This window comes from Podarcis gaigeae (assembly GCF_964106915.1).
Source record: "Podarcis gaigeae genome assembly, chromosome: 4".
In the NCBI taxonomy this organism is placed as follows: Eukaryota; Metazoa; Chordata; class Lepidosauria; order Squamata; family Lacertidae; genus Podarcis; species Podarcis gaigeae.
Window position 1 is genome coordinate 8,039,052 of NC_139677.1, and position 22,594 is coordinate 8,061,645.

Genomic DNA, 22,594 nt, shown 5'->3' on the forward strand with positions numbered 1-22,594 from the left:
GTTAAGGTGCGCAAATCCACGGGTTAGGGGGCGCAAATTACTTGCCTTGCCCCGGGTGCTGACAACCCACGCTACGCCACTGATGTGGACTCAGCCAGCAGAAGCCCCCTTCCAGAGGGTCCTGAACAGAATTTGGACTAGAGGTAACTTATGCTTGTGTAGGTTATACCAGCTTCCCATAGTTAGGATTGTTCCGTAAGTTAATGTGCTCTGTACCATTATTTCACTATCATCTCTAGTTCATTTAATGCGCTCTCTTGACCACCCCTGTGAGTCCCATGTTTTAATGTGCTGGGCATGCAGAAGTGGTTGTTATTTAATGAGCTAGCACAGCTGTGATTTGAGATAATTTTCTAATCTCTTCTTCAATAACCAACTGAAATTGCTTACGTTTCACTACAGTAACGCTAATGCAAAGCGCAGACGTGGACAGTTGGCATGAATGCATGACAACAGCTAAACTGTGCAGCAATCCACTGTTGACCTTTATAAGTTACCATCAGACTAAATGGGAGCCCAACTCTGCAGGCCATATTAATTTTACAAAGGCTTTCTGTATTTGTGTTTAGATTTCCACAGCATCTTAAAGTTTCTGGAGACAAGTCTTGAAAAATACTGACTGGTTTTTGAAGGTAATTTTGTTTTTGAAGGTAAATACTGGTTTTTGAAGGTAATTTGTTTCATCCTATGTAATGGTGCATAATTTGCTTCCTTTTGGTTTGGCTCTTGCTGAAAACATTTGGTGCAAGTGCCCTCTGTGTCCATGCGAAGTTGACTTCAGAAATGAGGTGGAAATACATCTAAGAGCCATGGTATTAAGAAATGCAGCATAGGTTCTTCTTCCACTGACCCAAGAATCCCACAAAACACCAGGTTCAGATGGCAATCATGTTTTCAAGATTTGAAAGTTCAGACTGTAGGTCTCTAGCAACTTTCTTCATGCTTCTGACCCGTTCCTATCACTGCATTACACAGAGAGATCAGATAGATTATTCAAAACCTCAGGATTTTTTCCTCTGTCTTTTTTCTTCTGTAGCTCTGATTAAATCCACCGTAGGTGCTGGCCATGATTCTCTGTTGTACCACATTCTTTTAACTTTTGTCTAAGAGTTAGGTTTTGCGTTTTACCTGAGAGATTCTGTTAGAATAATAATGGTGTTATTGTGATGTTGGGACTCAATATTCTGTTCCTTCTTTCCACAGAAAATGTTCAGCAATTCACAGATTGATTGATTTTGCTGTTTATTGTGTTTTCCACCACGGATAATCTAACAGAAGCTCAGAGTTTTGGGAATACACTGCTATCTTTTGAGGGGTGTGGGGTAGGAACACCTACAACAACCAGGAGGGAGGGTCCCAAAATACTGCTCTAGATGCCCAGTACTTCCTCGCAACAGGTTGTCAGCATCAATAATTGCTCCCAAGCCCAGAAAAGACGGTTGCAAGAATGAAGTCAGATGAGAATGTGAGTATATACAAAGTTTTGGAATCAGAAGCAAGTGTATTGGTAACCATGGCAACACAAACATAGAGGGCTATCGCAAAGGGTGGTGATTAGAATCCAGCTTATAACTGAGATTTCTCAAGTGATGGAGGCAGAGATTCTGCAAACTTCACAATTACAGGAGGTTTTATTTCCCCAAGCTCCATGTTGCTTTGCTCAAGCAAAAGTACTTTTTTTTTTGGGGGGGGGGGGGTGGAGCAGAAAAAGTCTCACCGAGTTCTGATGTTTATGAGCAAAGTAGCATGGAAAGTATCATATACACTATGGGTAAGCCCTGGGGAAAATAGTTTCCTGATCCTGTCTCTTAGTTATCTATCTGGAATTTTCATCTTTCAAACACGTTCTAAGTAGACATGGCAACACATTAATTGATTTACGTGCACGGAATCCAACTCTGATTGGAAAATATAGTTAACAGATGTGGGAGGGAGTCACCTCTTTTTCACACAAGTAGGGCTAATGCATATCTCACCCTCTAGCCTTCTATTTTCAAGGGAATCCCTACACACTTATTTCCTCTTATTATTATATAGAATTCAGATTATGAAAAAATTACAGAATTACACACCACATTCAGTCTACTACTGGCAGATGTCTGGAAAATAAAAAAGCTTGAGCAGCCAGTCATTGGGACACAGATATTTTATTTAGCTAGCAAATGGGTCTGAATGGGAAAACCTCCCATTTCCCCCACCCCCATTCCCAAATTAGCTCAAGGAGCAGCACCCATCAGAGCTCCACACAAAGCTTTATCCCTGCTACAGTTGAGGTCATTCATGTAATTAGACTCTCCTACACCTACTATTGAAACCAGACTCATTTTGGTGCCTTGATACGAGTTCAATCATGCTTATGACATAATACAGCCAACAGTGACGTTCATGTAAAGTCTGAGGGCATTTAGTAACCACAACAATATGACTTATGCAGCTTATTCGTAGGCAAGGCAGACTTTGCAAAGGCAAGGTGATCCATGTAGTTTGGACATCTTTTGCGGGGGTTTCGTACATGCAAAGCAGGTGCTCTGCTATTGAGACACATTATGCCAAAACAACCTGATTTGCAATGTTTTTGTACACACTGATGCATTATCCCTTAGGGACAAACTAGATATTACATAGCAGACTTATGTAGCAGTCTTCCAATGCGGTTGTGTCTGTGGGTTTTTGTTTTTTTTAAGAAAAGGAAAGGAATTGAGGAAATCTCTCCCAGTTTGAAGTGAGGAATGGGCTACATAAACCTTTCTCTCCTGGCTATTTTGCTACTCAAAATCTCCTCCCTTGCTGCTCTTTTGCTTATGGAATAATATATATATATATTTACTCTGGTTGGAAAGGCAACCTGCCAGTAGGAATTTTAACAGGAAAAATGTCTAGCTGGAAAAGGTTAAGCAGTTCCTTCCCTGCTATATTTCCACTCAAACTGGCAGCTTCCTTTGGACGATTTCAAATTTTTAAAACATGTCAGAAGATTGTTAGTCTTCTGCCACGTAATGACCAGTTCATCCCTTAGTTTCAGTAACTTACAACAATAAATGGATGATCCTTATGGTAATTAAAATTAAGCCGAGTTTGATTAGAACAATGATGGGATCAAGAAACACATATAAGCATTATAACATTTTTGTCTCTCTTACTGCACTTCTAGGCCCCAATGGAATTGCCTTAGAAGTGCTGCATGTTATCTTTACATGATGTGATGAGCTGATGTTTGCCTGTCTTCCACAAGCTTCTCACATGCAGGAAACGTGTAAAAGCATTGAAAGAGACAAGAATTCACATGCTTTCATAAGAAGTTAAGGTAGATTTGTGAAAGTGTTCCTTTGGATCTCCTTTTTTTGTAGCAAAGTCCCATTGGGTCAAAAGGCTCAGTCTTCCCTCAGTGTCGAGATGTTTCCCAAACACAGAACATAGCATCAGTGCAATCTTAGAGATGATGCATAATTCTAGTGGGAGGGGCAGTCCGTTATCAGAGAAACAATCAATGTGTTGTTAGTGTTGAATCATTTCTGATGACGAAAGAAGCTAAACCTTTCCAACCTTCATTCATTACTTCAGGAGGAAACATTATTCTCTCCTGTCTATTGTCTGAGTACATGGCAGAGAGCGTAAACCATTTCAAGATAAGGCCTTGAGAGAGAACGAGAGACAGAAAAATAAATCAGTTACCTACATTTTCTTTTAATAAAACTATGGTTTAAAAAGTGACAGTGTGCTATGACGGTTTCAGAGTTAAAATGTCTAGTGCTATGAAAACCATTCATTAAGCTGCTCCAGTCCTTTTGAAGAGTTGGTCTTGGGCATGGCTAGTTTGCTACATCTGCATTACACAGCCTGTAGAGGAGTATCTGAATTTGCCCCTTTTGTGTTCATAGAGGGGCTCCTACAACAGCTGGTCGATTTTTCCTTGTTCAGCCACTGAGCAGTGTGCAATGACTGGAAAAGGCATCAAATCCTCATTATTTTTCCTCCCCATTTTAAACTTCTTCAAGTTGTGGTCAACAGAGTGCCGAGTGTATCTATTGATCCTTATGCTCAACAAAGTTTTGTTTCTTGTTTCTCTGACAGAAAAATCCACCTAGAAGTCAATAAAATCCACCGCTGATAAAAATCATGGCTGCTTTATGACTACAACACAGGCCCCAGCTCTTCCGATGTTCAGAGATGCCATCTGCAGAGAAGAAACAAATATCAGCGGCAGAGTTTACATTTGGGAGTGAAAGGCTGCAGTTTTATGGCATGTACTTCTGAGGTGTCAAAACAAGCAACTGGTAATTCAACAACACATTATACAGGAAACCTAATATTGCTGCATCCTGCTAGTTATGTATGGAAGCACTGCATTAGTGGTGAAGTTATGAGCTGGAGTTGAAGACCCTGGCCTAGTGCCTCGCCTCCACAACTGCTATGAGGGACATAAAGATCTACAGCATCTGCAAACTGCAGCTAACAAATCCTGTTCTCCGTTACTCATTAATAACCTTTTAAATTATGGAACTGTTACAGCTTCATACATGTATACATTAACTGTCTCCAAGTATTCCACAGCATTCATGCTTGCTTGTTTTAATGTGCTGCCTTCTGCACTGGTAAGTAGATGATTTAACAAGACCCTGGTTAATGAACGTGTGTTTGTGAGTAGCTCAAGCGATACAGACTCTGATCATCATGTTTCTCTGTATTCTAACAGGCTATAGGAAAAGGCTGATTCTCCCTCCATTGAAAAGTCTTCTGGGAAGAGCTCCTGAAAATTTGGAACTGTTTTGCTTAAGGCATGGCTCTTACTAAGAGAATTGCAAGAGGGGGGAATTGACTTCAATTCAGATCAAGAGAATTCTTTTGCTGGCTTCTTGAAAAATATATAAAAAGAATTAAGTTTTATTTGTATGTGTTTTTATTAAATTTATAAGCAACTTTTTAATGTTCTCTACAGTTAGGCACGTTAAAAACAAACTGACAAATAAAATTAAGACGCAAGTAAAAAGTGTACTTTGCAATGTGGAGTCTGAAAACTACAGTAAGCAGTAGTAATTTCAACTACAGTGGTACCTCAGGTTAAGAACTTAATTCATTCTGGAAGCCCATTCTTAACCTGAAACTGTTCTTAACCTCAGGTACCACTTTAGCTAATGGGGCCTTCCACTGCTGCCACACAATTTCTGTTCTCATCCTGAAGCAAAGTTCTTAACCTGAGGTACTATTTATTGGTTAGAGGAGTCTGTAACCTGAAGCGTCTGTAACCTGAAGCGTCTGTAACCCAAGGTACCACTGTATGTGGAACTCTGGAATTGCCACTTTTTTCCTATAGAGCATAGTGAAATATATTGGTTTACATTCATTGCATATAATGTATCACATTTCTATTCTTGTGACATTTATACTTACTGAAATTGTTCCTACGATTTTGGGACTAGAGTGAATGATGAAATATAAAGCCAAAAGCTAAATCGTTGACTTTCCAGGTCAGAATTACTTTCCTTCCTGCTGTATAATTTATCTGCAAGAGGTTTGATTTCAAGAAATGCAAAATAGCACTTTAACAAATGGGCCACATGCTCTTGCCTTTCTTGTAAGGCAGAATAGCTCGGAGGCACACCCTTCTTATATTCAGTAAAAACTGTCACCCACATGTTAAGATCCAAAATCACAATATGTAAGCTCCAGATTGTAGCATTTACATATGGAGGAGAGACAGACTTTTTAGCACAGTGGTGGAGAGACTTTGCCCTTCCAAATGCTGCTGAACTACAGTTGCCATCAGCCCCAGCAAATATGGTCAATGGCAAAGGATGATGCAAGTTTCAGTTCAGCAATATCACAAGGGCCAAAGGTTCCTAACCCCTGTTTTAGCAGATTCCCCTTCTCACATTACAAGCTTGCGGCATGGACAAATGGACAGGCAGGTTGATGGGACAGATCAGGAGTTAGCAATATAATTAATAAATTCCAGTCTTCTAATTCAAGCCTTTTAAGTGAGCTACCTTTAACTCTCTTAGCCTCAGCACAGACAGAGGTGTCTCCTCCATCCTGGCTCAGCCAGGACCCAGCCAGCTGAGCCAAGCCCAACTGGCATAATCCCTGGAAAAGAGGCATGGTGGGAGTGGGACTAGAGAGGGGCAGATTTTCCTGAATCCAATGGCCTGGATCCAAAGGCCATTCAGCTTAGTTACATGACTTGGTGACCCAGCACAAAACCCTATTTTAAAGTCTTGTGTTCCATCTGCCATGCTAATGAACATGGTTTGGATCTAGTGCAATTTTATGCTGGTTTAATTTATGCCAGTTTCTTGTGTATGGGATTGCTCCCTTAATCATGTCTATTAAATTCAATGGGTCTACTCTGAGCAGAACTGGCATCCTGCAAGCATACATAAAAAAGTATTGAAATGAAAATAGTAATTACCAAATAATCCTATACTCATAAAGTTTCGAATAAAGGTTTGGGACACGTAGGAACAGAAAAGCTGGCACTTTTGAATTTGCCACAAATGTCTAGCCATTTTTAATCTGTTAGAATTCATAGTTGCCATATAGAACAATGTCCTAACACTTCCCATAGGAACATATTTTTCTTCCTGTGAATTCAAGCTGAATAGTAAGTCTCTAAGGATGATATGGATGGATATTATTTTGACTTTTTGTTGAAAGTCTGCATCCTTACTCATGGGCTTTGTTGCCTGATGCAGCAACGCACACAACAGAAACAACAAGGGCACCCCCTTGTTTCCTATTCCTATTGTACTTTGCTTGGAGGCCACTGGCTCTTGGCTTCAAAATGTATGCCACAACTACCTTGGGAGACGCTGCTTCAAATGCCAATTAAGCCAAGCATAAGCTCAGTGGGGTGCTTCAGACAGTCTGCTGTCTGCAAGACTGAATTTCCTGGAAGAAATTATGCCCTCCCTCGCTGGGATGTTTGGAGGGCAAGAACTGCAAAACATACTTACTTGGAAGGTGTCCCACTCTAATCAATGGGGCTTCCTTCCAAGTAAACATGGGTTGGTTCATGATATAAAACTGAAATACCGGTTCAATGCAACAACAACTTTGGAAAATAGTCACCGCAATCTATAAATTGTAGTTAATAGAAAGTACTTTTAAAACAAACGCTATCCTACGTACACAAAACATAAAACGGGGGGGACGGACACCCTCGTCACAAATACAAACACCAGGGACTTGTAACAAACCCTGATGTATTTTCAAGCAGAAGTATTGTAAAATATGAAAGCAAAAAAAGGAAATAAGGATTCCAATGAGAGATCTGACAAATAAGGTTATATGGATAACAAGATACTGCCATTTTATATAACTTTTTATTGGTTTCTCTCTCTTCGGAGATCTCTTACAGTAGAGAAAGCTAAATAGCAGTTATAATTGCATAGCTGCAGGGATCCTCGCTGCCCACTAGTTCTGACAAGCCTTCTGTGAAAACTGTGCAAAACATAAAACCACAACTACCTGTGTCCATTCATTAGTTTGGGGGTCGTATGACTCCATGGTGTTCAGGTATGTCTGCCCGTCATATCCACCTACTGCATACAATTTATCACCGAGGATACACACTCCAACGGCATCACGGGGCATGCTCAGTGGAGCTACCATTGTCCACGTATCAGTTTTGGGGTCATACCTGCACAACGAAAGGGAAGGTATATCTCATGAAAGAACATATTTAGCAATCCAGCCCATATTCAACATCAGCAGAATTATTTGTTCATTCATTTGTCATGAACATCCCAAAATCAACCTCTTTAGCAAGGGGGGGAGGGGTCTGTCTGTTCAGATTCCTGCTCCATGTTTGCAGTCATGAGACTGTTGTCTATCACATGACGGTGTATGTTTTCATTCCACAGTGTGGGAAGTGACGGACACAGGATATTTATGTTACTTGTGTTCCGTAAAGTGGGACTATTGTCCTTTGTTCTTTCTGCTACTGAGTTCTGTTACGCAAACTGCAAATACTCTGCGGATCCCTAAGTGTTCTGATGCTTCATGGTGTCAGTTGCTGTGATGTTCAGGCAGAAGAAAGCTTTTGAAGCTCCCGATCAACCAGGAGGGAGAAAACATGCCAGCTGGACACGTGTCTCTGCCAGAGTCCTACAGGAGAGCAGGACGATCCTAACACTGTCATGCCAGAAATACTGAATTCACAAAGGTATCTTCACTAGGTTCCTTTTGGCCATTCAAGTGCTTTTAAGATTGGCTATTATGTACTACACCTTAAGTCCCAACCAGCCCTATTAGTTCGCTGTTTAATCAAGTCCCTCCTCCCCTACTATCCATTACAGCAAGGCTCCATCAGAACCAGATTACCCAACATGCAATGGTGGCTCACCAAGCAGGGTTATCTCAGCGATGTGCGAGAGCTTAGTATATAGCTCCAAATTCTAGGTAAAGGCTTTTAAAACTCAGAATCCCCACTTCAGTTTACTCTTGCAACTCATATGGCGAAAGGTCTACAGGAGTTTCAGTAGACAGTGTCTTTCTGTGCCTGACTGGTAACAACTGGACCTAATCCTATCACTTATTCAAATGCCATGCATAATTACAATCTTAATGTAATCAGAAATTGGTTTCAGCCAATGGGTTCAAAGTATTGTAGGTTATAAATATCAAGATGGCTGATATGTACAAATTTGTAAATGCATTCCACATTTCCCTGCATGGGTGAATTCTGCAAGTTGATTCTGCATTTACAATCTCTGAATCTTGAGTTCCAAACCATTTTGGGTAAGGAATAGAGTGATTAAATGCCCACTTCACTTCACAGTTGGCTATCAAGCATATTAAATTTGCTATATGCTTCCCATCAATATGAACTGGTTCACAGACACATCTCAGGACATTAAAAAATGTATGAAGTATGCAAACACCAAGTAGCACAGAATGTGAGCATCTCCAGTGGGTTAAATATTATTATTTAGTAAGATTTATCTCCTAAAAGATATTCAACTATTGTCAGCTTATATTAAATACTGATTGTAAAAATACCTTCTAACGTACTTTAAATTCTCCATTAGGATTTAATTGGGTGCCATTGTTTCCTGTGAAAGCACTTAAAGCATTTCTTTTGTTACTTCATTTGTTAAAACATTCTGTATGTGGAACGTTAGGCATTTTTACGATTAGCACTGTAATAAAAGCTCTCAATATTTTCCAATTTCAATTAATATTAATGAGAAGTTACTTTATTAGACTTTCATAACAATTATTTCACTATAGATGATGCTGGGGATTGTAAGGGCTTTTAACAAGTGGAAAGCTCAAAAACCTTTCTCCTTGCCTTCAGCTTGGTCGTTCAAATTGATTTCTTTTTGTATTCAGGAACTTTATGATATCTCCTGCTTCACCCTGGGGCACATCAAGTTATTACAGAGATGAAGCATGCAGCCATTTCTTTAGCAGAAGAAACAGCATTGCAAAAAAGAAAGCAACATTTGAACTACTACACTAGTATCCTTTACGTTCTGTTTTGGCGAGTTCCAAGTATTTTATTAGTCCCTTGCTACTTGCATATTAGAAAAAACAAAAGGATGGTAAAAAAAAGAGGTGGCATTCTTGTTTGGACTGTATTTTCTTTTTGTAGGTTTTCACCTTGATTTCTTTGTGGTTGAAAACGACAGTCCTGCAAAAAGCACCCTATTAAGGTTTATTTCCCTCAGGCGTGTGGAAATAAAAATGCACACTTGATGATACTGATTGTAATATGTCCATCAGCCACAGCACTGCAATGGTCTTGAAGTCGATGCCCCCTTTAGTCTTAATTTAATGGAATATTTAACTATTTGTAACACACTGTTTTTTAAAACAAAAACTGTGCTTGCTTTTTGAAGGGGTAAGGTAAGGTAAGATAAATAAACACATCATCTGATAACAAGCCAGGGGAACAATTCTATACGAAAGAAACTGGCATGAAGGAAAACAAATGTAAATTAAGCTGGTGTAAAGCTATGCCAGAACAAAACTCACTCTCACTGAGCCGGCCTAAGCCTAGCAGAGGGGAAGCAAGCCTTTATAATAGTGTTTGAATTACGGCATCCTTTCTGCTGGCTTAAATACATGTAACCTCTACATGTCTGAATCACCTTGGCGAAACAGTATTTCCTTTAACATAAGGTAATGCAGGTTCTTTTATGTTGGAATTATTCTGCAGAAAACTGTGCGCAACACACAATTTATTGCCGGAAGGACTCAAGTGTTGGGGCAGAGCTAAAAGTGCTCCTCCACTCTGCAGAACACAGCTAAGCCTCTCTTGCCCTGATCTCGCCACTGCGATCCATGTGACAGTCACCTCCAGGCTTGATTATTGTAACTCACTCCATGTGGGGCTGCCCTTGAAGCTGACCCAGAAACTCCAGCGGGTGCAGAATGCCGTGGCGAGACTCCTTACAGGGTCCTCGGGATCACATTCATCCAGTGCTATACCAGCTGCACTGGCTCCCGGTGGAGTACAGGATCAGGTTTAAGGTGCTGGTTTTAACCTTTAAAGCCCTATATGGCCTAGGATCCTTGTACCCACGGGACCACCTCTCCTGGCATGCCCCATGGAGGACCTTACGGTCTGCAAATAATAACAGCTTGGAGATCCCAGGCCACAGGGAGATTAGGCTGACCTTGACTGGCCTGGTGGAACGCTCTGCCACAAGAGATCAGGGCCCTGCGGGATTTGACATCTTTCCGCAGGGCCTGCAAGACGGAGATGTTCCGCCATGCCTTTGGTCAGCCTGACCCGCCTTCTTTTTTTGTATAAGAACTAGTATGAAAGAGGCTTCCCAGAATTCTCACAGACCCATATAAGAACAGCGTAAACAGTTGGGCCTGATGAACATTTACAGTTCCCAACCCTAATCCTGCGGAAAACCATCTAATTAGATTTTAATTTGATCCTGACTTGTTTTTAGGAGGTAACTTAATTATTGTTTGATTTTATACTAATGTTATATATTTGATGTCAGCCGCCCTGAGCCCAGTCTCGGCCTGGGAGGGCAGGATACAAATAAAAGTTGTTTATTATTATTAATACTATTATTATTATTATTATGCCCCATATGTCAGAGAATGGGGTTAGCGTAACAGGTAGAGCAATGGTCTAATTACAAGGAAGTTTCAAATCAATTCTGAAAGAGAAGAACAAAGAGCTGACAAGCCATTTTTAACTGGAAGTATATAGCACAAATTATTCTGCGAAAGTGTTACATCTCTGTCATTTATTGATCGGCATAAACAGATTTTAGAAATATTTCCAATGACGAAATTAACAAGGGAGAAAAGAATATTGATAGCTTTGCTTAAAAATGGGCTGTATTTATTGTACTTGGGAATAACTAATTTCAGAATAACGTTCAGCTTTATGTATTATTTTTCTTATTGCAATTAACCTGTAGCTGTTCTTTTAAGAGTTTATTTTAATAAATTCAAGCAATAAGACAACGGAATACATATTTATAGATCTAAGGATGTTTAAGGGAGGAACAGTCAAGTTTGCATTCAGAATCACGACGTAAAAACACATACAGAACGGGTACCTTTCAACATAGTCCAGGAGTCTGGAGCAATGGTTAGAGGCAGGAGCATCATGGCCACCGACTGCATAGAGAAAACCGTCACAAGTAGCCACCCCAACGCCTCCTCTCCTTTTACACATTGGAGCACACATGTTCCATTTGTTTGTGTGGGGATCATAATATTCCATAGAACTCAAACAAGAACTTCCATCTCGTCCACCAACTGAATATAACCTAAAATAAACCACATACAAATTACTAAGTATAACGTACAGTAATAGAAGCAAAACTAGGAAACAATTTCCTTTCCCCCCATATCTACAATCTACATACAGGGGTGGATCTACTGTGAAACTAATGGAGCTTAAGCTACGGGGCCACTATTCCCAGAGGGGCCCCAGAAGCGACTTAAAACATTGCTGAAAGGTTTGGGGGCTACTAGACCCAAACTGAGTTGCACGACTCATATTGATTCATTTTTCCCCTTGTATATATTTCCACAATTCCAAAGCTTGAAAGCCACATTGCTGGTTGCGAAGGGGGCCCCATGGCAGTTCAGGCTTTGGGAGGTCCAAAATGGAGGTCAGCCACCGCACTCATACAATTCATACAGTAAAAATGTGTTGAAACCATATGCTGAATAGCTATGAAAAGAGATTTTAAAAACAAACAAACCCTTACATTTCCGCATACAAAATTCACCCATTTCTCATTTTTGGCCCTTATACAAACTGGGGTTTCTTCAAGCCTCTTAATAGCATCACCTTGTGACGGATTGTGCCATTTCAGCTCTATAAGAATCAGTAATAAGATGACCAGTTCAACATTAGTGGTGATGTGGCGTTGCAGATGTGGTGGGGGCTGAGGTTGAGAGGGAGCGGGTTACCTAAGGCCACCTCTTCAGTTTGTGGTGGAGGTGATCAGAACCATAGCTAGGTGATCTTGCACCCCTGGCAGAACCATCCAGATTGCGCCCCCTACCCACGGACAAATTAGCTCCTTTCCGCCTCTCCTCCAACCCCAACCCTCCATCCATTCAATTCACGCTCTGTTTAAAGACATTTCTTATGAAGCAATAATCAATATTTATATTTATGGACATATTTTTTAGCTGGATTTGCCCCCCCCCATCACCTGCACGCCTGGTGGGGGCCCACTTCACCACCCCCTAGCTACAGCCCTGGAGGTGATGCAAACCAGGAATTTCCTAATTCATCACTGGGGGAGGGGGCAAGCCTATGGTAAGCTCAGATGGCATTAAGTCCCCAAGCCCAGCTCAGCCAAAGATAACACCAGCATATTATTGAAATTAATGGGGCTTACTTATGAGTAGGCATGTACTAATGGTGCTTACTTATAGTGTAGACACACACTACACCAACTCTCAATTTAAGTGTTTGTCGCAGAGCATTAATACTCTTTTATGTCAACTGTGAGACATAATTTCTTACAGACTGCCATTTAGGATTGGTTTATACATAGAAATCAGGGGTGGGGGTGGGAATTCTTTAAGACTGCTTAGTATTGCGATGGTAAAGTGTTCAGTAACTAAAATTCCAAATCCATTTGGAAGCTTGCTCCAGGGCAAATAAAACATAATTGGTTCCACCCCATATAAGTGCACATGAGAAAATTATTCTGATTGCAGTCTAACAATGTTGACACACTGAATGCATTTCTTATAAGAATTCTTTCACAGTTTGTTGCCTGTTGTACACTGCCTAGAGAATAATAAAATTTATAGAAATGTGGAGCATTTTAAAGTCCAAGCACTGAGCAATTTGGGATGCAAAACCTCCGATCAGTGAAAGAATTATTTACTTGGAAGCTTTTATAGTCCTAAGTACTTCATAAATTCTCAGCTAGTTAAATGTATATTTAAAGTTTCATTGTTAATGAAGCTGTGTTCTCCTCCTCCTACTGTATCTTACGAATGCATGGCATTTTGAGGTCCCCTCATCAGCTTCATACCATAAATACCAAGGGAATCTGGAAATTCTTGTATGGTGTGGGTCTCACAATAGGAATGCTCTCTCAGAATAGTTTAGAATCTTAGAATCATAGAGTTGGAAGAGACCACAAGGGCCATCGAGTCCAACCCGCTGCCAAGCAGGAAACACCATCAGAGCACTCCTGACATATGGTTGTCAAGCCTCTGCTTAAAGACCTCCAAAGAAGGAGACTCCACCACACTCCTTGGCAGCAAATTCCTCTGTCAAACAGCTCTTACTGTCAGGAAGTTCTTCCTAATGTTTAGGTGGAATCTTCTTTCTTGTAGTTTGGATCCATTGCTCCGTGTCTGCTTCTCTGGAGCAGCAGAAAACAACCTTTCTCCCTCCTCTATGTGACATCCTTTTATATATTTGAACATGGCTATCATATCACCCCTTAACCTCCTCTTCTCCAGGCTAAACATGCCCAGCTCCCTTAGCCGTTCCTCATAAGGCATCGTTTCCAGGCCTTTGACCATTTTGGTTGCCCTCCTCTGGACACGTTCCAGTTTGTCAGTGTCCATCTTGAACTGTGGTGCCCAGAACTGGACACAGTACTCCAGGTGAGGTCTGACCAGGGCAGAATACAGTGGCACTATTACTTCCCTTGATCTAGATGCTATACTCCTATTGATGCAGCCCAGAATTACAATGGCTTTTTTAGCTGCCGCATCACACTGTTGGCTTATGTCAAGTTTGTGGTCAACCAAGACTCCTAGATCCTTTTCACATGTACTGCTCTCAAGCCAGGTGTCACCCATCTTGTATTTGTGCCTCTCATTTTTTTTGCCCAAGTGCAATACTTTACATTTCTCCCGGTTAAAATTCATCTTGTTTGTTTTGGCCCAGTTTACCTATGTTCACATTCTGATTCCAAGGGAAATGATGTCAAGTAACTGGGCTGATTTTGATTTATTGTTCTATAAATTAATCTGCAATTTATAAGAATCAAATCATTATTGTAGTGGTTGGCATAACCAAAGCAGCTTAGTATACATTACTGTAAACCCACAAGCATATTTAAGACTGAATGCAAGTAGAAAGAACAGCCACATCAAAATGTTTATGCCTTCTAATTAAATACCATGCTTCATAGTGCAACACTCTGCATATGTATTCAGTAGTAAATCTCGCTGAGTTGCATGGAACCTATTCCCTTGCAGGCACAGGTGTATAATGACCATGGCAGGTGAAGGGAGGGCCACAAGAATGACACAGGAGATTGGTATTGGGTTGGATTCAGCCACAACCTTATTGATTACAGAAAGAGTAGATTTGGCTAAGGCACTGGGCATGCATGTCTGCTACCTGATGGGAACCTGGTAGGGTCAAACCTGTGCTGGGGAGTCACCCCCAACATGGACTGGATGCCACAACCCTCCACAGACCACCATTGGGAGAGGTGTATTGGACCACTGGTCCCCTAGGAGACCCCTGGACAGTGTCAACCTCCTGGACCCCTCTAATGGGGTACCCCTGTGACTGAGGATCCAGCCGAATGCCTCATCCGCTGCTACAGTGATGGCTGCTACGAGGTAGGCGAAAACCTATAAGCCAGCAAATTTGCTAGCAGGAGAAAATTCCTCCCTGGCCCCTAATACGGTGACTAAATTAACTATAGCAAGGTCCATAGGCAACGTGCCCACTCCTCCCCTCCCCCTCGGTGGGTTCCTAAAGACTGGGTGGAAAAATATCACAACAATCAGCCAAGGTGGTGACCTGGCCACTCCCTTAAATAGGCTGGGGCTGGGCTGCAGCCCCAAGCCCCAGCCTCTGATTGGCTGAACGGGCACTGCCCATCCTGACCTGAGGGTCCGACTAGGCCGGAGGTGGGCAGTGCCAGCCATCCCCTCTCCAGGCTGTGACTGGAAGGTGGCAACCTCCCTGAACCTACCACGGCAGCACCATGCAGCAACGACCACCCACCGAACTCCTAGGCAAACAGATAAAGTAAGTATAGGCAGGATTGCAGCATTGGGGTTGATTCTGCTTTTTCATGCATGACCAGCAAGTTGAATTCATCCGGCTGGAAAACAAGTTGTGCAACTCTTCATTACATTGTAGGTCTAGTGGCAGATTCCTAGGCACTGTTCCACCATACACAGTGGATTTCTGAATCGGTAAGCATGTGAAAGAGCCCAAGACCTCTACAGTGAGAAAAAGAGCATGCAGCAGATCTACCTTAGGTGTTAGTTGTGTCACAGAAATATTACTACCTTACTAGGAAAGCAGCAGACAGTAACTTGTAGTGCTCAAGAGAGAAAACATTGAAAAGGATGCTTAAGAAAGCTGAATGGACTCACCCATTAACAGTGCAATTCTATGCATGTTTACTTGAAAGTAGGCCCTACAATGTTCAGTGGAGCTTACTTCCAAGTAAGTGTATTCCTGGGATTCATTTAGGATCAGAGGAAGGGTGCAATATAAATACAATACATAAAATTGTATACAGTTGAGCTTTTCCTTCGGGGGATGATTTAGTAGAAATGTATTCTTATTTTACAATGGATTGTTTTAATCTTTGTACAGTAAGCACAGCAACAAGGCAAACTATTGAATTATACTTCAAAAACTGAGGATGGGGAATAATTCCATGCATAACGCAAGACTTACTTGTCAAGCTGCCTGTCACAACAGATTGTTTCATTTCCTTAACATCATGGTGTACTTATTTGTGCTTTTTTTTGTAAACAAATATATTTCTTCCCATCTCGAGATCATTAACTAACTCATGCAATTGTTTTGCACTGGATAGTGGCGTTTCAGTAATATTATTCTTTGACAGATCAATCATGTTAGATATAACACTCATCCACTTTGTTCATTCAGGAGACATTGATCATGCTGTTTTCTATCTGGAATCTCTGAAAACATAGTGTTCCGAATACTCCATGGCCTTATGAAATAATTTCCAACTAATGATTCTCATTTTTTCCTTCCATACTTTCTGAGATAAGAGTCAGATCAATAGTGTACTTTAGGACTTATACTTGTGTGTTGAAAAGAATGCTTAGAGGACAATCTTATGGCAAGTTCCATTAGGATGAGCGACTTAGGATGCTGTGGATCTCACAATCAGCCAGTGGATTCCCAGGTCAGTTGGGCTCAGTCAGCATTAAGACCCCAACTCCAGCTCAGGCAAAGTTGGCAGAGCAAACACTGGTGTAAAAGGTAAAGGGACCCCTGACAGTTAGGTCCAGTCGCGAACGACTCTGGGGTTGTGGGGCTCATCTCACTTTACTGGCCAAGGGAGCCTGTGTACAACTTCTGGGTCATGTGGCCAGCATGACTAAGCCACTTCTGGCAAACCAGAGCAGCGCACGGAAACACTGTTTACTATCCCACTGGAGTGGTACCTATTTATCTACTTGCACTTTGACATGCTTTCGAACTGCTAGGTTGGTAGGAGCAGGGACTGAGCGATGGGAGCTCATCCTGTTGCAGGGATTTGAACGGGGGGGGGGGGGTACTTAGGCTGCATCCTTAGCCAGCTCAGCTAGGTCAAATCCTATGACCTGCATAGGGTACTGTTTTAACCTATTGTTTTCCCTTTGCAAGGCTTAGAAAGAAGAAGAAGAAGAGTTTGGATTTGATATCCCGCTTTATCACTACCCGAAGGTGTCTCAAAGCAGCTAACATTCTCCTTTCCCTTCCTCCCTCACAACAAACACTCTGTGGGGTGAGTTAGGCTGAGAGACTTCAGAGAAGTGTGACCGGCCCAAGGTTACCCAGCAGCTGCATGTGGAGGAGCGGAGAAGCGAACCCGGTTCCCCAGATTACAAGACTACCGCTCTTAACCACTACACCACACTGGCTCTTAGGAAGAGCAGCTACAGCAGCAGCCCTGCTGCTGAATGAGGTTTCACAGAATCATAACATTGTATGGTTGGAAGGGACCACAAGGGTCATCTAGTCCAACCCCCTGCAATGGAGGAATGTTTTTGTCCAATGTGGAGCTCGAACCCATGACCCTAAGTGTCTCATGCTCTACTGAGCGAGTCTGGTATAATTTTATGCCAACCTAATTTACACTGACTTGCTTTATGCCAGCTTCTTGTGCATTGGGCTGCTCCTATAGCTGATTACTCAATTGCAATCAAGCTGATTCATTGGGTTGATTCAGTTTTAATAGATCTCCATGTAACTAAAACCCCATGAGAGTATGAAGGAAGTGTCACAGCATGATCTTACGCATGATCTTACGTAGAAGTCCACTGAACTCAGAGGCTTACTCTCAGGAAAGTGGGTACAGTATGAAACCAAATATGGTTTACATGTTAATACATGCAAAGACTCCCACTCATTGATAGGAGGAATTTTCGCTTTTGTTCACCAAAACAGAATAGCATGGGGGGGGGGGGAGTCATTCATGTTTCCAGCGATATTGAGTCTCCTGGGAGGTTTATGTACAATACCTAATAAGATTTAATTCTGCTCAGAATATACTCATTCAGAAAGCAGAGATAACGTGCAGAACATAGTGATTGCACGCAGGGCTCTTCAGGAGCTGCACTCCAGGAAAGTGCATTGATAAGAAAAGGTGTTAAAGATCAGGCTCACACACTGAATTATGAATGAGTCTCGATTCAGTTAAAAGAAAATGTCACCATACGTTTTATCAAGTGGTGTACTAAAGGCAGAGAAGTATAACTCTTTGAAAACCCACAATCACCACAAAGCAACTACCGAATAGTGTATATTTTTAAATTCAACTAATAGCTTATTTCCTTGGGCCAATTATTAATAGCCTACAATCGCTTTCGTTAATGAGGCCAGTGATGTAGCTCAAACCTATCTGAATTTCATGTCTGACAGAAAAGCAAAAGTGGTGGCACTTGACTGCTGTTCACTGATGCATTGCATTGATTTGCACTGAACCGGGCATTGTATTTATATGAATATAAATGTAGTGGGGAATCCTATGGCAAGATCCACCAGGATGAGCAACTGAGGATGCAGCTGATGTACAGTAGTGTAATTTGCCCATCCCAGCTCAGCTAGGGCTCTGCTGGCTGAGCCAAGGCAGGTTGAAGTCCCCTATGAGGTTATGAGGTTGTGATGTGGATGAGACCAGAAAGGGCTGGGGCTGGGGCCTAGATCCTAAGTCTGCTCAACTCAGACATGTGACCCGGCAACCCCTCATAAAGCACTATTTTAAAGGGTCAATTTCCCTCTTTCTAGGCTTAGGCAGAGCAGCTGCACCTGACAGGGTTTGGAAATTTAGTAACTTTATGCTGGCTTAATTTATAGCAACTTGCAATAAAGAAGAGTCGGCGGAAGAAGATTGGAAGAAATTTAAAGACTATTTACAGAAATATTGTAAAATTAAGGAATGTTAGAATGATGTTGGATTGAAATTAAGTGGCTTCCAGCTGTAATGCTTAAGAGAATATGAAAAAAAGGTTTAGAAATAGGTAAAAATTTAATGGTAAGGATTTGCTGAACTAACAATCTGAATTGGAATACAAAAAAGGGAGGTATGAGGAGGTCCGGGAAATAAGTTAAAGGAAAATAAGTAAAGGAAATTCTGTATGTTTTTAATTATTTTTATTTTTGTATTTTTTGTATTTTTTCTTTTTATTTTTTATTGTATTATTATTGAAAATCTTAATAAATATTCTATAAAAAAAAAATATATAGCAACTAGCTTTATGCCGGCTCCTCCTGCATAGGATCACTCTCTAAACCACTTTAGACTGCAAGTAAAGTTGATGGGGATGTGTCAGGGAACTGCCATTGGAGAGTCAGGTGGTGGAAGGGCTCAAGGAGGCTAGGAGAGCCTCGGATGCGGAGGAAGGAACCAGTAGGGAGAGAGGGAGAGTTCCTGCAGAAACTCAATCAGAGGAAGGGCTCCAAGATGTTTCCAGTGAGAATAGCGGGGAGGGCTCAGGACCTCCGCTGGGGACGCCGACTCCGCGGAGGAAACTGTCACGCAGAGAATCCAGAAGAAGAGTTTCCATCAAGGAACTCTTATGTTGGAGTAAATTCCGGAAACGCCCACTGACGGATTCTGCCGGCGATTAAGGTAGCCACGCACCCATGGCTCCTCGGACTGGGAAAGTTTAGGAACTGATGGTAAAGCTTGGATGCTTTAAATGCTTACGCACGAGCAGCCCCCTTTTCCCATTACAGGATGCTACATTTAAAATGCTCCGTCTTGAAAATACTCTGCAAGGAAAATAATAATCTTGTATTCTACCAAGCAGCCTGGACTGGGCTTTCCCCTCTGGTGCACTAATTGTTTGCTTGCAATGGTGTTTTTGTTGTTAAGATATATATTTAAAAGTAGCACCCACAACCTGCAGTTTTTAATGGTTCAGACAGTCTACTCTACCCGTCAGAATCCTAGCACTTCAACTTGGGGCATGCATAGTTCAGGCCTTACACTTTGCTTTGTGAGAGAGATGGGCTTGTATGACGTGGTGTAAAGTTGTGTAAATTTGTCGCGCTTGCACTTCTTGCATTATATAATGTCTAGATTACAAGTAAATAAGAATGGACGCGGGTGGCACTGTGGTCTAAACCACTGAGCCTTGGGCTTGCCGATCAAAAGGTTGGTGGTTCAAATCCCCGTGACGGGGTGAGCTCCTGTTGCTTGGTCCCAGCTCCTGCCAACCTAGAAGTTTGAAAGCACCCCAAAAAGTGCAAGTAGATTAATAGGTACTGCTCTGGCGGGAAGGTAAACAGCATTTCCATGCGCTGCTCTGGTGTTGGTGTTCCATTGAGCCAGAAGAGGCTTAGCCATGCTGGCCACATGACCCAGAAAAACTGTCTGCGGCGTGGACAAATGCTGGCTCCCTTGGCCTATAAAGCGAGATGAGCGCTGTAACCCCAGAGTCGTTCGCAACTGGACTTAACTGTCAGGGATCCCTTTACCTTTAAGAATGGTTAACGGTCCTAAAATGTGCTTTTCATTCATTTGCTTCTTGTGGGATGTGTGTATAGGTTGATTTTGCTACCTCTGTGCAAGGGACTACTAGTATTTGTGTGTTGGAGTCTGTATGTTTTAGCCATTTATAGCCTCTTTAGCTCCAACCCTAACTCTCTGATAAACTGAGGGGGGAACAGGATTAGGTGAAGGCATCCCTCAGCTGAGCTTTGATAGTTAGGGAGGGCTTTTGCTGTAACCCCACTGTGTCCTCCAGGTGGGTGGGAAATTACTGCCAACAGTGTTTTGCCAGTGGTAGCCAAAAGAGGGCTTTTCAGGGATGTGGGTGGAGCTGATCCAGCCATGGACCCCCAGGTGAAAAAGGGGATGCGAACCACTTTCTACACTGTTGTATTTTAATTTTGTTTTTAAATTGCAATCATTCCACTTGTTTTTATTATTGCTTGTAAGCCGCTCTGAGCCCGGCCTTGGCTGGGGAGGGCGGGGTATAAATAAAAATAAAAATAAAAATAATTATTATTAGACTGACCAGCAGGGCCTTGGCTGCAACCCAAGACCCACTATTAGGATGGCTTTGTCCATCATACTATTCTGGTCAAGAAATGGAATGGCTATGCAGATGAAACACAGGCTCTTTACAAAGGGAAGGGAGAGACAGGGAGACAGAGAAAGTGGAATCAGAATGAACAGCAACTATGTATATTTGATTTTTTTTAAAACCTACATCTTTCTTGAAGTGGATGGTCACTAAGTTAATAGAAAGTGTTTGGAAGAGAGTAGTTTCATTTTGGGGAAGAGTAGTTTCATTTTCACCCCCCACCTGAAAATAAAGCAGTTGTAGGCAAAGAGTGTGGAAAAAGTAGAGGAAGAAAATGCATTTCAAACTTTTAAGGAAGTGTGGTAGGCAGCAGAAGAAGTACAAATGTAAGGAAACTTGAAAGGTAGTGACGGAAACAAAATGACATATCACTGTAAAAAGATATATCACCAGTGCAGCAATTAACCTGCAAAACAGAGGGGAAGGATGAAGGCCAGTTCAAGAAGGTGACTTCCTAAAGGTGTATTATTCAGAATGATAAAGAAGGGAAGTGCTCATAGGGATGAAAAGACAACCTGGTCAGTTCAGGGCAGGAACACCTGCCTGTTCCAGTTCCTGCAGATTTAAAAGCATTTTTTGCTCTTTCTTCCAAAGAGCAGCAGCAGCAGCAGCAGCAGCAGCAAATCCCCTTTCATAAAGCAGCCACTCAAATAGAATCGTGTGCTGAACCTCACCAGAGGTTAATTCATCTGCCATGGGTTACAAAGTGGAGGAATCGATTCTGTAACTGACTTTCAAAGCAAAGCTTCCTGTAGTTTAAATTCCTGTAGGATGGGCCACAGTGTTTTACCATTATCCTGTCATCATAACAATTGCTTGCTACTTTTGTGTAGTTTATAGCTATTTACATAACAATGGTTAAAAGAAAGGCTCCTGTTTCAGTACTCCTTCACAGCTGTCTAGGGATTTGAACTCTGGTGTCCCAGGTGCTAGTCCAACACTCTAGTCACTATTCCACATTGGCTCTTCATATATATATTTTCTTTGTTAGTGCAGTTTCTCCCAGCATTTAACAGAGGGGAGGCCCATGTCACTGACTATTGGGGTCCATTAAATCAAGAGGCAGGATCCGGAAGGGCTTAGAAGTTTTGCTTCTAAGTAGCAGTATCAAAAAAGGTATGTGCAGAATCCCACTAAGATGTTTAATTAGTCTTATCACAACTCTTTCCCCTTCCCTGTTTAATTTGGAAAATTTGCTGGGTAGAATTCTGCAAATTTGTATTACTTTTTTTTTGGGGGGGGGAATGGACAGGAAGAAAATTCTGCTCCAGATCTTGTCCATTCCCCCCCCCACACACACATACACACTGTGTGGAGAGTTTCATCTCCTGATCTGAACCCAAGGGTGTCAATTGTATGTTTGGAGTCTCAAAGATTTTTGTAAAACAAAAAAACTCTGAAATGTCTATTTGCTTTATTTCCTGTAATCAATAACGAGCAACCCATTATACTTGTTATAAGCACTATCAGCCTGTGGAACTATAAAGTACTTAAAAGCCTGCTTTTGGGAGGAGGAGAATCAATAAAAGGCAGAAGTTTTTCTCTGTGGGTTGTGAAGGACAGCTATTGTGTATGTGTGAAGGGCTCCTGTGGTATACCACAATTG

The 22,594-nt window shown here is 41.7% G+C and overlaps 1 protein-coding gene and 1 long non-coding RNA gene across 8 annotated transcripts in view; one reads left to right on the forward strand and one right to left on the reverse strand.

Moving 5' to 3' along the window:
- The first annotated feature begins 1,522 nt into the window (after nucleotides 1-1,522).
- Nucleotides 1,523-11,267, forward strand: LOC310844102. 3 transcript variants are annotated; one of them, XR_014563930.1, is made up of 5 exons: nucleotides 1,523-1,771; nucleotides 3,152-3,304; nucleotides 4,072-4,592; nucleotides 8,295-8,397; nucleotides 9,331-11,267. It is a non-coding gene; the product is annotated as an uncharacterized lncRNA (long non-coding RNA). The 3 variants fall into 3 exon arrangements; XR_014563931.1 differs by lacking the exon at nucleotides 8,295-8,397 and having other exon boundaries at nucleotides 1,525-1,771; nucleotides 9,331-9,882; XR_014563932.1 differs by lacking the exons at nucleotides 8,295-8,397; nucleotides 9,331-11,267 and adding an exon at nucleotides 4,694-5,102 and having other exon boundaries at nucleotides 1,525-1,771.
- KLHL1 (kelch like family member 1) overlaps nucleotides 3,665-22,594 on the reverse strand; it is a 135,141-nt gene continuing 116,211 nt past the window's right edge. For 2 of the 5 annotated variants that reach the window (XM_083737807.1, XM_083737805.1), the window contains exons 9-11: nucleotides 11,532-11,744; nucleotides 7,462-7,636; nucleotides 3,665-4,174 (exon numbers count right to left, since the gene is read on the reverse strand). In XM_083737807.1, the coding sequence (XP_083593933.1) occupies nucleotides 4,115-4,174; nucleotides 7,462-7,636; nucleotides 11,532-11,744 (448 nt within the window). In that variant the 3' untranslated portion in view covers nucleotides 3,665-4,114. Of the gene's footprint in view, nucleotides 4,175-7,461; nucleotides 7,637-11,531; nucleotides 11,745-22,594 lie in introns of those variants that run through there. The other 3 variants (XM_083737808.1, XM_083737806.1, XM_083737809.1) reach the window with 2 other exon arrangements.